The sequence below is a fragment of the Scatophagus argus genome, chromosome 15, assembly GCF_020382885.2.
Source record: "Scatophagus argus isolate fScaArg1 chromosome 15, fScaArg1.pri, whole genome shotgun sequence".
Lineage (NCBI taxonomy): Eukaryota > Metazoa > Chordata > Actinopteri > Scatophagidae > Scatophagus > Scatophagus argus.
The window spans coordinates 7398721-7414190 of record NC_058507.1 but is presented as its reverse complement, the minus strand read 5'-3'; the positions used below and the strand labels follow the sequence as shown (position 1 = coordinate 7414190).

Below are 15470 nucleotides of genomic sequence, written 5' to 3'. Positions count from 1 at the left end.
ATTAACCTTCTGAGTTAAAGCTATGCATGTATGAAATATAAATGAATGATATAGTTTGTTAAACGCCCTGTGATAGAAATACTACCTTTGTTTTAGCCACATGAATCAAGAAGGGGGTCTAATGTAATTCCACGTGCTGCGACGGTGTTTGCTGTGCACATTTAAAGCATTTCCCCACAGTATTACGTCAAGATTTTTAAAAGGTGGCTCGGGGGCGGTCGATCACTCTGAAACTGCTTAATGAAAGCAAACAACTGCAATTGTTAATGGCCGAGTCCGTGTGTCAGCCCAACTCCTTCCTCCAGATTATTTTCTACTTTGCGTGCTATCACACAGACGCTTCCCTCTCGTATCAATGCGTGATTGAAGGGAAACTTCTTTTGGGAAGTGCGGGGACTACTTTAGGCCAACTTTGGAAACAAACACTCATAATATACGACATACGGCCACAAGGGAACACAGTTTAGTACAATATACGTTACTCTGCGCCGACGGACGATAAATTGCATGCGGGTTGTGCTTGTTTTATCGCTAGAGTGTTGTGTTTTTACTACGTCGCGGAAGGATCTAATTTTCTCAAGCGAGGGTCGACACATCCGCCCAGTTTTCCGATGTTACATTCCCCCCCGAGTTGAAAATGGAGTTCGATTAAAGCAGATGTCCAGCAACTTCTCAAGGAAAATTTTGAGTGTATATGCTTTTACATTACGCGTCAGTGTTAATATAGAAAACAGTGGAGCCGTTTTTCGGCTTTGGATGCCTTTACTGCAAATTACTCGGACACGTTGACGGAGCAGCGCTCCACAGTGCTTTTTCAAGTGTTGTCCTGGACCTGAAGTTCGCGAATGGATGCTCGACAGCCAACCATAAATAACCTGCCAAACGTTTCAGTCTGCAACTATTCTTACATTTTTTGAGGATCTATTTTCATTTTGCAAAACTGGGACCCGTGTTTGTTGAAGAAGATGATGCCGATGGCCCATTTGTTGTGGTCGGATTTTACTTCCAGGGAGGATAAAATGAATCAACGATTGTCATTCCTCCTCGCGATTTAACGTTAGTTCCAGCCAGCAAAGCTAACGTTAAGCTAGCTCTACTTTGGTCTCGGAGGGACGCTTAGTTAGGCTTGTACACCGTTTACTCAATATCCGAAATAGGGGTAATTTGTATATGTGAAGGAAAATGGTGATATTTGTGGTATTTTATCCCGCCGTCACTGCGTCGTCGATGCTATTGCTAGGATTTGGATACCCGTGAGGAAAAAAATGAGTGAAGATTCAACAAATCCAAACAACGAGTGAGTACTGTTTCTACAGTTTCTCCATTTACACATGCAACATACAGCCGCAATAATATGTAGGCTACTTGCATATCTTTACATATTAGCACACTCGATGAGCTATATACTAAGAGTTCCCATTGACATTTTTACCGGGCGAAGCTGGCATTTCATAACCATAACATTACTTTATTAATATCAATAATAAGAAACACAGGTTTGTTAACTTTTTGTTTTTAAAGGTTTTAGGTGAATAGGAAGGTATTCTATGGATTATATGATGAGTTAATGAGGGACAGTGTCTGACAAGCAGTGGCATAGGCCCATAATAAAGAAAATCATCCAATTCTTAATAATTTTGGTCTTGTAATTCAGTGAACTAACACACAAGTTATGCTGTGAGAATTCACATTAGGCCACAGTATGAGTAGGAATATTAAGGGTTGCTAGCATATGATTTATTTAACAGGACAATTACATGCACAGGATATTTATTATTGCTTTACAGATTGGCAGCTATGAGTCACATCGCGAGGGATCATTCGTTGTAGACATGTACACAGAAATAAACCAATCTAAATACGATTTTATGTAGATGTCTGTTTGGTACATCATGATCAGAAAGCGTTGTGTGGACAATGTAGATGTTGTCCGCCATGATTTCAAAATATAATCATCGATTAAAAATCGTGCAGATCATGTTTACATCTTAGTTCAGCTTGTCTTAGATGAAAAAACCCTTCGTGCCGATTGCGGCAGTGTCGACGTTGAAAAGCTGAAGATGCCATTTTTTTTCTCAATCACACTCATTTACATATCACAATCTCCATTCATAAAAACGCTTAAAACAGGCGTCACACGCACGTCCAAATTCCAACAACCTACAGACATCAATTGTGATATGTCTATGAGGTGCCTTTGTGCATGTCGCGCCCATTTCGAGTCGCATTTTGGTGTTGTTTTAATGGGCTGATCCTTTGTGTGCGCTTGTTGACAGTCAGTGAGAAATATCTGCTTCGGGAGGTGCTGCGGTCACATGATCCCCTCCATTCATAAAGTACCTGCCTGCCCATTCACAGCACTGTACACTGTTTCGCATTGCACCGACGATCACACAACGATCACATTTCCTGCGTTTGCTCTACAACACATCGCACATAAGCACAAGACTGCGACTAGACGAGATGTCTAGCAGTCGTTTGTTGTGAGCGCAGCACGTTTTATTTGAGCGACGTTTATTCAACGTCTCAGAGGATTTTCGTTCATAATGTATTTGTCACAGAGGAAGTCATGTGCCCCTCGCGGAGTGTCATGGTTTAATTTTCGATACACACCCATGTTTTTTCCCCCCATTTCCCCTATCTTGCCTTTTATGAGGTTGATTGATTTAATGCATGAAGACTTTGTCCTTGAACTGCACTTCTGCTTTTATGCAACATAAGTCATAGAGTTCTTTGTCTTCCTATCAAGACACACCTTGTAGATTACAGTAAAACCTCTCACCTTCAGTTGACTGCACGTTGTTTTAGGGAATTTGTGAAGTTTATGTGAGCTGATCTTTGCAATTTCTCATGATTTAGCTTAACCTATGTAAAAACCCAGCATGTTTGAGGCTAGTAGGAAGGGTGAAACCGCCGTTTGAGCAGTCATCTGAATACATTCCCTCGTTGTGTTAACCTCCAGGGAGAGAAGGTGCATTGAAATGAATTTGCTGGGACACCCTGCACTAACCTCAGGGACCCCCTTGAGGCCCTCAGCTCCCACTTTGGGAACTGCTGCCATAGTCCACAGATCATCACTGTTGTACAAGATACAGTCCAGCTGGGTTTGTTCTCCACTGCATGATGGCAGCAGCTAAGATGGCGAAGTGATCCAAACATTGTTGCTATGATTCCACCACCTTTTTGGCTGTTGCATGATTCATAGTAATCGAGTGAACAGAATACAGAGCATGCCTGAGCCATTTATATTGTGCTCAGGAGCGTTTCCTTTATGAGCTAATCACAAAAAATACCTGATAATATTTTTTGAAGCATCAGGAATAATAATATATTTTGTTATAATGTTATTCAACTGTGTGTGTCCCTTTTTACATTGTGACATTATGTTCTCTTTCATTGATGGGAGAAAGGCAGATCTTTGATGAGTCACTTGGTAAACCCTAAAATAAATCAGCCTCTTCTTTTAATAAATGGAAGTTGTTATTATAAATGTAGCCTGCAAACATTTGATTTGAAAATCTACCAAAAAAACGTATGAAGCCATAGTCCTGAAGTGGTTTTGTCTGAATGATGGGCGGTGAGCCAATCTGATGTACGCACACAGCACAACCTTTGCTGAGAACATGTTACTTGGCCTTGGTGCAGCTAAGCTTACAAGGTTGAAATGACAAGAAGGCACACAAAGCCTTGTCAGGTTTTGGTTTGCGTGTACGCTGGGATGTGTGGAGACTGTGGTGTGATGTAAGGCTAATGTGAATTTTGCAGACACGGGCGATAGTCATGCTGGGAGGAGTGGGAGATTTATGAAAGTATGTGCAAACAGCCTTGCTGGCGAATGTCACGTTTATCTAAAATAGTTATCTCAAACATGGCAGTAGTCTGTTGAGGAGCACTGTACTGGTGCTTTTTATCTGTGTACCGTAGATACTCTTTTCATAGTCACACAGGTGGATAGCTTCTTTTTTCAAACATCTTATGCCCTGCTAAGCTAAAATTTAACATTTATGGTTTCTAAACTAGATGTTTATTTAAAACATTATATAGATTGCAGTTTGCCAAATGCAGGCTTCTTCATCCTCCTTCAGTCTCTGTTTAAGGAAATTCACACTCAGGCGATCATGTCGATTTTATTTTCTATAGGCTTTTGGTAAAATGAGCCAACCGAATCTCTTATCCAGAATTATCAGTTAAGGTCAGTCATCTGTATATTCCACTGAACGTAGGTAAGGTACAGCTTCTTCTTTTTACATTCCTGGAGTTCTGTGGTATTGTTTGTTGCCAGTCAGGTGATTCCTCTGTGATTCCTTTCTCTGTGTTCTCTTCCTATCTGTGTGATTGATTTGACAGCTCAGCGTTTTATCTGCCAATGTGGGTGTCGCGATCTTATCACCTGAGGGCTGTTTTGCACTCCCATTCCTGTTGCAGAGCTTTCCAAACACATTCCTCCTAAACAACCCCCATCATGTCCTGAAACGACAAAGGGAGACGGCTACTTCAGCTGTTATGGCTAGTGCTTTATGGCTTGGGTAATTGCCTATATCCTGTGCCCCTTATGTTAAGCTAAATAATTTCCTGGAACTTTTTTATAGATAGTATAATTTGAGGTTATTGGCAGTTGTTGGATATGACCTCAGTGAACACTTAGCTTTACTAGCTGAACTAGTCTAAGCTATCTTACCTTTGACAATGTCTGCTGAACTGGATGCATCTTTAGTTTTGCTTCTGTATTATTTTGGGGAAGTGTTGCTTGTGACCACAGTGGTTTACAGAGACTAATGAAATGTGTCGTTCAACAAATTTACATAAGGGCGTTTGTACCAGCATTTTTCTTCTCTGGCTGCTAAACTCACAGTTTAGATTTAGATGTACATCTAAAATAAATATAGTATTGCAGAAATTCAAGTGTCTTGACCTTAAACCTTTCCCAGGTTCTGCTTATTTACACCTTGTGAGAAGTTGTATAATCCTAAAAGATACAGAATATTTATACCGCAGTCTACTTGTTCTATTAGAAGTAGTATTGTTTGTGTGATTAATGACAACGATCCTTTGCATTACCAGAGGGCTTGGACTGTCTGTAACTGAGACAAGCCAACAAACTGAACAGGCCTTGTATAGTGGTGGACTGTTCCATTCCCATGGCCAGATTTAGGCCTGGATTCTGTGTATTTTAAACCCGAGCCACTTCCCTCTTATAATTTTCATTTCCTCCTCAAGTATTTTAAGAACGAGCATAAACGAGCGTACATGTCAGCAGTGTATTTAAAGCATATTTCAGACAAATGTTCTTGTTTGTAAGACAAAGATCTGGTGTGGACTTATGTTGTGTATGTAGGCTGTGAAGCCTACACCAAAAAAAGGTTTTTGTGTCTCCATGCTATCATATCCAGATAGCAGGGCTTGTCCTTATTTCTTTGTCAAGATGGGCCTCTGATGTTCACAGACCATATCTCAGAGCCCCTAAGAAGTGCTTTTAGCAGTAAGTGTCTGAATTGTGGATATTGTTTTCAGTTGTGCTACATGCGGGAGCATGAAGGCTGGGCCTTGTTGTGAGCTCTCTGCTGCAGCTGGGCCAAGATGGTTCTTTCCTGTGAGGCCACAGACATAAAAGGGCACAGATGTAAATCCTAAACCTTGTGTCTTTGATTGAGTTTCCAAACGCTTTGAAAACAGGAAGGGGTTTCTGTGTGTGCGTCTGTGCACATGCACACTTGTGTGTTTAGTTCTCTGGGAACATTTGGCATGTGTATGTGTTTCTGAAAGAGATAGGCCCAGATCCTGGATGAGTGCATTTAAGCAAACATAGCTTCATGTTATCAAATAAATGAATTCATGAGTCAAGTTTTCATATCAATAGAATTAAAATTGGGGGCCTGTAAGAACAGATGTTACTATTATTATTATCAGTAACCTTTAATCAGATTTTATCCTGTCTAGTGGCTATATTTAGAATTTGGAGCAGACTTTTATTGGTTGCTAAAAGTGTTTCTCGATTCCTCCAAATCTTAGAGGCAGCGATTCAATGGAAATTGGCTCAAATGTGAATCTAATTGGATTTCAAGATGGGCTAACAGGTTGGTTTCTGACGATGATAATATTGTTATTCCCAACAACAGGGGATGCTGTGATGGTTTGCAACTTGTCATAGCAGTTTCTCTTTACATCCAATGGCCATCATCATGGTTTTGGTGGTTTATCCTTGCCAAGTTGCTTCTGAGATGTGTTGATGGTTTCTCCCACAGTTAAGACGGCTGCCTTGTTCCCTCAGCTTCCCAGTCTCCCCCTTGGTCTCGGAGTAACTGACGAGCTCAGTCCCTGGGGACTGCTCATACATCAAAGACGACCAGAGACGCCGCAGCAGTCGAAATTTGTGGTTCCTCTTTTTTTATTTATTTATTTTTTTTGGTAATGGCAAGCGCAAGGTTTTAATTTTCCAAATGGTTGCGGTTCAAATTAAGATCATCTCAATATGTGGATTTGATTGATGTTTGAGAATAGTTTTCTGGCATTTGATACACATATGGGATTCTTTTGATTTATAGTGCCACGGCGCAGCGGCACCTCAAACATTGTTGTTGGGGTTGCAGGCCCAATCCTGTAATAGAGGGGTTGGTTAGAAAATCAATGTTAGAAACGCTGTCTGAGTGATGGTTTAGGTTGGTTTTGGCCTACCTTTGATTTGGGCTACAGTTTAATTTGACCCACTAACTGCTGTCTGTGACAGATGCTACCAGAATGACTGTTAATTTGTCGTCATATTAAGAGGTATTTCTGTGAAAGGATGGTGGTGAACTTGAAGTGCAGCTTTGCTGTGTGGTGCAGCAGCAGAGTAGGCTTGTTCTGTTTTTTTTTTTCCCTGTTCTCTTTTTTTTACTGAGTCAGTTGGTAGCTAAGCTGAATGTTCTTGTGAGGGAGATGACTCACCAGCAGCCTGAGGTGTTGAGAGGAGATAGGGCAAATTTCTCTTTCACTTCTCTTTCTATAGCCTACGTATTAGTTTTCACTGCAGCTAATGTAACAGGCTTGGGATGCTGGCTGCCTGTTTCTTTTGTCCCATTATTAGTTGTTTTATTAATGGCTGCAGCTCCTTCAGAAGTGTGGGCTTATGTCATAATTTACACTTCATCTGTGTTGGGTCATGTTGATGTTTGTTTTGGGAATGTCTGTGCCCTTCAGTTTGCCACTGGTTATTTAGGGGATTTGAACCATGGCTAATTGGCCAGCTAGTTTGCACCGTTCAGATTAGATGCACTGCTGGAATCGACAGTCGAGGCCCAGAATGCATGTTACTCATTTCTTCAATGAGGCGTGATCACAGTGAAGGAAACTGCGTAGCTTTATCTTTTTACAACTTTAGCTCCTCATTTGTTACTTGAGATTTTTGTCTTGAGGGGGGGGGGGGTATTCTGGTAGATTATGCTTTCATAGATTGCATTCAAATGTTTCATACTTTTGTATTACATTACGTATATAGAAACCTTGGACGTGTGTATTTTGAATAGTTGAATACATCCAATTTTAGGTAAGGGCAAAGCTGATAAGGAAATGTAAAAGTAGCACATTTTATCTATGAAAACCACTGTTGAAGATAGTCAAAATGTTTAGTAAGTATAGAAAATGAGTCACAAGCAGAGCAGGTTTTCACACCATCTTCCATTCCCCCTTCTACTTTGCTTGTGATTGCTTTCCTTTTGGCGGATAATCTATAGAATCGGATTGGGATAAGTAGCTTGTGTTTATTTTCCCCAATGATATTTTAATGACCCCGCCCCCCCAAAAAGTCCTACAAACCAAAGTGGTCTAGTGGAGCTTGACTGAGCTTGACAGCCTTCCTCCGGTTTTGATACGGGGGGGAATGGGGAGGAAAACGGGTGATGGAAAAAAGAGGTGGCAAGGGGGGACTTTTCTCCCCTTTTCTGATGCTAATGAAAGGAGGAATGGTTTTCCAGCTTTTAGCTTGCAGAGTGTGTCTCCCCTGCAGCATGCTCCGCTGCCTGGACATTGTGGGAGGACAAAACTCCAGGCCCGGGATCCAATAACGTGAAATTTCAGCAGAGAAGCAGCCATTGTGTAGAGAGAGGCAGCCGGGGAGGGGTTGGGTAGAAGAGCAGAGGAAAGGGAGGGTGACTTGGCGAGCCCCCAGGGCTCAGGCCACATCCTTTCTCTCTCTCCTCCTGCACTCCTCCTCTTCCTTCTCCTCCTTCCCTTTTTCTCCCCCTCCTGTCTTTCTTTCAGTACCCCCACCCCCAAACCATATCCCTCGCCTTCTCTCCACCACTCCCCTCTGGGGTGAGAAACCCAAGGCTGGGACAGGAGCAAAGCATGATGGGCTGCTGGAGCCCATTGAGCCATGGGCCACAGCAGCAGACAAACGGCCACTTTGTAAACTTAGGAAATGGTTGTCCCAGGATCCCCCTTCTCCACCATACACTGGAACAGCCGGCCTCGAGGCCCAGGCCTGCCTGGTCTGCACGTGCTCCCCATCACGCCTTCTCTTCTCTTCTCTTCTCTTCTCTTCTCTTCTCTTCTCTTCTCTTCTCTTCTTACGTTGTCTGTTTTGCTCTCACATTATATGACGTTAAGAGACACTATAGCCAGACTTGAAATAGCCTATGAATTACTTAGTTCTCACAATTAAAACACAATATTGCAGTAAAGATTCCTTTTTCATACAAAATCCTCATCTGCCATGCTGTTATCTGGATGCCTTGATGCATTATTTACAATACGTCATGCAAAGAAGAGCCATATGAAAGAATTTCTACAACCAGCACAGCCATCTCTTTGGCGATATCACTCTGTTGGTACATTCACGCGGATCTACTGGTCAGTGTGCTTAAGTGGTTGTTGGCACATTCACGATCACAAGCTAAAGTTGTCAGATTGTCCACCTCTACATAGAATCCATACAGACCTATGCACGTCCTTTTTATGAACAGTAAAGGCCATATTGAAGCTGGAGCTGTTGACCGTCACCTTTGTCTCCACCCCCCCCACCACACACACACACACACACACACACAGTCCTCTGTTACACTCTCACCCTTCCCTCTGTTTTTCTCCCCTGCTTTTGGTCGGAAATGAAGTCAGTCATCCAGCAGAATAACTTGGAATAATTTGGAATGGGGGGCTCCTTTCTCTCTATCTCTGTCTCACTCCCCCTTCCCCTCCCTCTCTGCCGTGCTCGCAGACCCAGGCCAGCTGATCTGCTTCCGCTCTCAATTGTGTGTCCAGTCGACTGTGTGTTCCCAGCAAGGGGCGTGGAGGCCAGCCTTTGTCTCCACTATCCCACTCTGAACTCTGTGTGTGTGTGTGTGTGTGTGTGTGTGTGCTCGCGCCCATTGCAGCAGGTTTCACTCAAATATCTTTTTGGACCACTTACTGTTTTTACCATAAGAAAGGAAACGGAAAAGGAATTTTTGTAGGAGAAACAAGAAAAACGGCAGATTGTTCCTTTTATTCCCCTGTTTTAAATATTTTGTTATATGATCTAGTGCATTTACCAGTTGCTTTATTGGTTGATCTTAGTTGTTGGTCTGCGGGTTTGATTGGTCATTAGCATTAAGCTATATACAAGCCCCCCTCCCCTTGAGTGTCATGGTTGCTGACATGTTGTGTGATGGTAGGTCTGAAGGGTCAGGCCCTGGTCATTGTGCCCTGGTCATGGCTGAGTGACACTGCCGCCTGCCTTCTGTTCACCCCAGGGACCCCTGCCTGATTGACAGCCCCTCCTGCACCCATCACCCGCATCCTTTATTGGGGGCCATAGAGGGGCCTAACTGCAGCAGTATTTCCCTTTTTTACAGCCTGTTATACTGCTCAAAAATGCATTTTTCTGCTGTGGATAGGGGTTTTGTGTGAAGTTAAGCACTTCTGTGGCTGTTAGGAGGACTAACCAGGAAGGGTGCGTGGCTGTAAAGGGGAAGTTTGTTGTTGTTATGTTATTCGGTCAGTCTCCCACGACCAGTTACTGCTCAAGCTTGGAAACAGTGCTTGAGCAAGACTGACAACTGTGATATGAGTACATTTAGGTTTACAAGAGAGTCATAATATTGGTAATCTGTTATTGCCCAAGTATACTATTCACTCATAAAGGGACAGAACAATCACAACATTATATCTGAAAATGTCCTTGGACCTTCGGATGTCTTTAATAATAACAACTAAAAGACTTCAATTGTTGTCTACTTTTCTTGGTGCCAAGATAGACGAGGCTTGCTGAGAATATAGACAGATTGGCAAAGCATCAGCTTTGAGCAGGCAGTAGTGTAAACACCCCAACTAAATTTAATATCACTGAAGGATTAGATCGCCATTCAGTGTGACTGAAGGATTGTTTTGATGTATTGATTCCTGAGGAGTTATGGGATGGTTAAGGCAAGGAAAGATAATTAAGGATATCAATAATATTTAATTAATAAGTGTAATTGCTTGGAACTAGATAGATCATTATTAACACAAATGTATCTTTCCTGACGACAGAATTACCATGCTTGGATTTTAAACAGTAGTAGTAGTAGTAGTAGTAGCAAAGTAACCCAGCAGTATTATGTAAAACTTTGTGGGCTACTTGGGGGCAGCTGAAACAGGTTGTTTTTACAATACTGGCACATCATGGATGTGGAAAACAGTTGCTTATTTACACATGCAGCATTAGTTTTCGTTTGAAGATTTTCTGTCTGGCCACCTGATGAATATAAGTCCAATATCCACTCTCTTTTTGCGTTGTTCTTGGTCTCTACCAACTCCAGAGGGAAATACCTGCATCTTTAAGAGGTAAATATGCTATGTTCATCAGCTAGCCGCTAACATTGTCTGTATGCTTAGTGATCGTGCAAGCACGCTTTCACACGGTCTGTTTTTTTTTTTTTTTTGCAATGCAATTTGATGAATTTTCTTCTATTAGAATATTGGTTATAGCTGCTTTGAAGACACTGTTAGGCGTAGGTCAGATAGGTTTGAGTTAGCTGTCGGGAGCGAGGATGAGGGGATAGTACATTTGTCTTAAGTCTGGAAGAGCATATTGTGTTTGTGTGTCCGAACACACTGGAAATGGACATAGTGAAGTGTGTGGTTTTCAGAAACGCAGTCTGTTTTGTTGGTTGTATTGCCTGTATTTATCGTGCTTACCAATTCTTTGAGGGAACTTTAGTCAGCTATAACCAGGTGCCCGGATATCAAAGCCCTCACATGAAGAAAAGCTTAGCTTCAGATTTAATGCTCACTGGCTCTTCGATTAATTACTAACCAGTACCCTGGGCACTGAGGTTTGCCAAGGGTGTGGAAGGCAGGAGGCCAAAGGTTAGCCTTACTGAGTAGAGAGGAGAGGCTGCAAGGGGATGAATGCAGCCGTTCTTCTTTTGGAGCATTAGATACTAGTTAACTGTATTACACCATGTTCTGTGTGAATATTTGATTCTGGCTGCAGGGTGTCAGTTAATTCCTGATAACGGACACCTACTGAGTAGTTCCAATGAAACTGACCACTGTTCTGAAATAACATGTTAGTTGCAACACTTTGACGTTGGGAATAAATTACATTAAAAATATCTGATGGCGACTGTAACACACAGCTGCAAGCAGCCTACACCGCCTGTCTGAACGTACTTTGTAGGCTGTATATGCAGTAATCTCACATCACATTTATTATTCAATTCACTGCTTCGCTACTTCCATGAAATCCTGACGATGGACCCCATATTGAACATTGTCTCTTACATTTATTACATGTTGTCAGTTCATGACACTGCCCCTTAATAACTGTTTCATATTTTAGCCACTGTTCTCTTCTTGGGACCATGTGATGTCATCCTCATTTCTTAACCTAGACGGCAACCACAGAGCAGTGTGTCACAGGAAGACATCCGGCCGTGACATTCTTCACTGTCTGTCCCAGTTTTTGTCAGCTCTTAGATCTTCCCCAGTATTTAATATGTTACCATGAGTTTCTGCAAAATGCTGCCCTCAGCACACCCTGACCTTTGTCATTTCCGGTGGCCCGATTCAGTCTGTGTTGTCTAATCAGGGAAACATCTGACTCCAAGTGAAGGGACAGTAAGGCAAAGGAGGTGGAGAGGGAGAAAAATGGAATGAGAGGCAAACAGATTTAGAGTCATAGCGTATAATTAATAGACGGTTTCAAAGTATGATGTGGTTTCAGATTTAGATTATTACACTTTATCGTATTTGGTATTTTCCAGTTTGTGGCTGTTTGACATTTCAGTGACAACGAATGGGTTCATGTAGCTGTGTATCTAAAAACCTGAAGCTTCATGCATTTTTGTTCACACCTCCTCAAGTCAGCTGTGTATGAATCTCTGAATCTTAAGGCCTTTCATAATACAGCCAATAATATCTCTGGTATTTCAGTCCCTCTTTGTTATTAGTGTATTTTCAGTTTCATAATCAGTTACACAGACAATATTATGCATCATTGATGCAACCATCTTGCTTTGTATTACACTGTGATTCAAAGTCCTAGTAGGTGACATTAGAAAGATGAGTGAGACAAGTACTAGAAGTATCAAGTAACAATGGAAGGATGTTGACATGAGCTGGAGCACCAGTCATGTGTTGTCAAGTCTGAAACCACCTGCTTTAGGGTAAAGATTGAAAATCAGCAGTAGCCAGAGCCTGAACTTGGCCAGAGGGTCAGTCACCCTCTGGCTGGGGCTAAACATACACTGGTGGCTTCACGCTTTAGAAATCGTAGCCAGCAGTCTGTTATACCATGCACTAAAACCAATATGCATTTAATGCAGAGTTGAATGGTTGACTTTGCTCTTTCACATGCCATTTTTAGGTTTGTTACAGCTTGTAGGCTAGCTTGTTACAAGTTAATGGCTTCTGCCCCCACCCAGATTTCCCTACTTTTTCATTTGGTTTATTTAATCTCAGCATGAGAGTAGTTCTAGTGTGATGTGACATTTGGTGAACTGTTTTTAAAATTGTTGGACAAATGTGATGTAGACCTTTTAGACCCATTTCCTCCTCCTCAACTGTATGTTTGTGTAGTGTGTCAGCTGAATTATGTGCTGATATTTTATGTAGGCTGTCTCCTGTAGATGATGTTTTTGTAATCCAGATGATGTGAAAGGTCACCAGAGAAGACCCTCAAGAAGAGACCATGATAGAAATTTTTAAATCACTACAGATTATGTTCACTTAAATCATTGTTTTTCTTTTGTTCTTTCCCTCTCTTTTTTTTCCTTCCACCCTCCATGTTTTCCTCTCCCTACTTATTCCTCCACAGTGACAGTTATGCGCGCGTGAGAGCAGTGGTCTTGACTCGGGATGACTCCGGGTGGCTTCCCCTGGGAGGCGGAGGCCTTAGCTGTGTCACCGTCTATAAGGTCAGCCGGGCGGAGGACAGCAGCAGCACCCACAGTGGAGGCAGTGGAGGAAGCAGCAGCAACCTCAGCCCCTGCAGCCACAGTCCTAGTCCCAGTCCTAGCCCCAGCCCCAGCCCCAGCCCCACCGCTGTGGAGTTCCACATCAAGGGCGAGAGGCTCAAAGACAAATTGGTAAGGGAAACTCTAGCTCATTTGAATGTATTAGGTTATGATGCACTGCATTAATTCATAATAATACTACACAAGTTGGTGGGTTTAGTTTCTTGGTTGTTTTGTCATTCCTTTTCTCTTGTGCATGTTGAGGTGCACAAACCAGAGATAGTGCATTTACTTAGATGAGATCACCCTGAGCACCTCTTTCCCAGACTCCCCCCTCTCTGTCTCACTCACAAACACTCACACACGCACACACAGGAAGCGGTTGTTTGGCTTTCCTCCATGGCGCAGGTATCTGAAAATAGGAGCGAACTGCGTGATGCTGTGATGCATGATGATATCATCAGGGATGAAGGGCAGATTAGTAAGGAGAAAAGAATGTGGGATGAGGGATGTGGGAAACACAGCAAGAGCTTGGAAGGGACCTAAATGATGGAATAGGGGCTGGAAATTCACACTCATGCTGGTTTTCCATGAGTACACAAGTATTTACCATCCTTTTTATAAGCATTTCCTGTTTCTTGATATGTGATGTAAAGACACTGTGAAAGCAGGATTTTTTTTATATAATGGTCTGCAGATAACACTTTTTGGATTAATCTGCCATTGATTTTTAATGTCTAGTGGGAAAATAATGAAAAATGCCAAACAGAATTTTCTAGAGAAGAAGGTGAGATAAACAGGATGGTTGTCTAACCTTCGATACCCATTCATATTCACTTATCATGTAAGAGAAAGAAAATAAGTCCTCACATCTGAGAGCCTGGAACCACAAAATATTTAGAATTTTGCTAAAAAATACATAATTTATTAAAAATAACTGCTAATTGATTTTCTGTCAAATGGCTGGTCAGTTCAACTACTCTTTTCATCTCCTCATTCCATCGCCATACTCTAAATGCATTGCGGGGTTTCCTTCTGATTTCTTGGCAGTCATTGTACTGGGATACGGGTGACCAGCTGGGTCCTTAGTTACACAGTATGGTAGTGTATTGCTATCAGAGATAGACTGTGTCTTGGATCTATTTACTGTTACTGATCTATTTACCAATTTGTATTCAACAAAATAATATAAAACTATATTTCTTCCTCATCAACATTTACAAAAGCAAACAAATAATATGCTTATAAGCACAATTTGTCACTACTTGCAGTGGAACCAGCAGTATAGGGCTTTATTTACAGATAGACAGAGGCACCACACAGCAAAAATATCTCACCTGCATCACTCCACTTTAATTTAGAAGACGTGTTTATGTTACATCTAAAGAGCTATAAACAGCAGCTTTGTTGACATATACTGTAGCATGTGTAGCTTCTGCAATACTAATGCAAAAATACAAACATATTTACTAGTGGCTCCACTTACCAACATATTTAATGGTACATTTTAGTTGTTACACATATTTTTGGCATCCTGTACAACATGTACACATACAAATATATGACCTGCAGGGTCACTCTTTTCCCCCTGTTTCTGAAGGGTTTAATCCTTATGGCTTTTGCTGTATTTGCTGTAAAGCTCATGACCTTCTTGTTGCAGTCTCATTCTGTGTTGTAGATGTAAAACAGATCCAGTTGATGCACAGGATTAATTCTGGTCTGTGGTAATGAGAGTGTAAATCTGTGTGTGTTTGTGTGTGTGTATGTGTGTGAGAGAGGACTGTCAGATGTCAGTGGAGAGAAGGCCTCCATGAAGCAGGGTCTGGTAGCTCCTGATGATCTGACATTAGAGTCTTGTTAAAGCAGCATTTCTGAATCACCTATTTTATCTTCTCTGACTGAACACATTTTATGTGTGTTTTGTGTTTATGGCATGTTTGTGTTTTGCACGTTGCTATCCAAGTGTGTGTGTGTGTGTTAGTGGCACAGGAAAGGGTGTGACGGGAATGCTGTTGTTCAGACAGGGTATAGCCATGGCTCAGAGACCCTGGTTACTCCTCTGGGATGTGGTAAAACACT

At 41.9% G+C, this 15470-nt stretch overlaps 1 protein-coding gene across 1 annotated transcript in view; it reads left to right on the top strand.

Annotated features, from left to right (window-relative positions):
* Positions 1-362: 362 nt before the first annotated feature.
* Positions 363-15470, top strand: part of spred1 (sprouty related EVH1 domain containing 1) — a 32807-nt gene continuing 17699 nt past the window's right edge. Inside the window, exons 1-2 of the mRNA XM_046413887.1 lie at positions 363-1297; positions 13253-13523. Of these exons, the coding sequence (XP_046269843.1) occupies positions 1266-1297; positions 13253-13523 (303 nt within the window). The 5' untranslated portion in view covers positions 363-1265. The remainder of the gene's footprint in view (positions 1298-13252; positions 13524-15470) is intronic.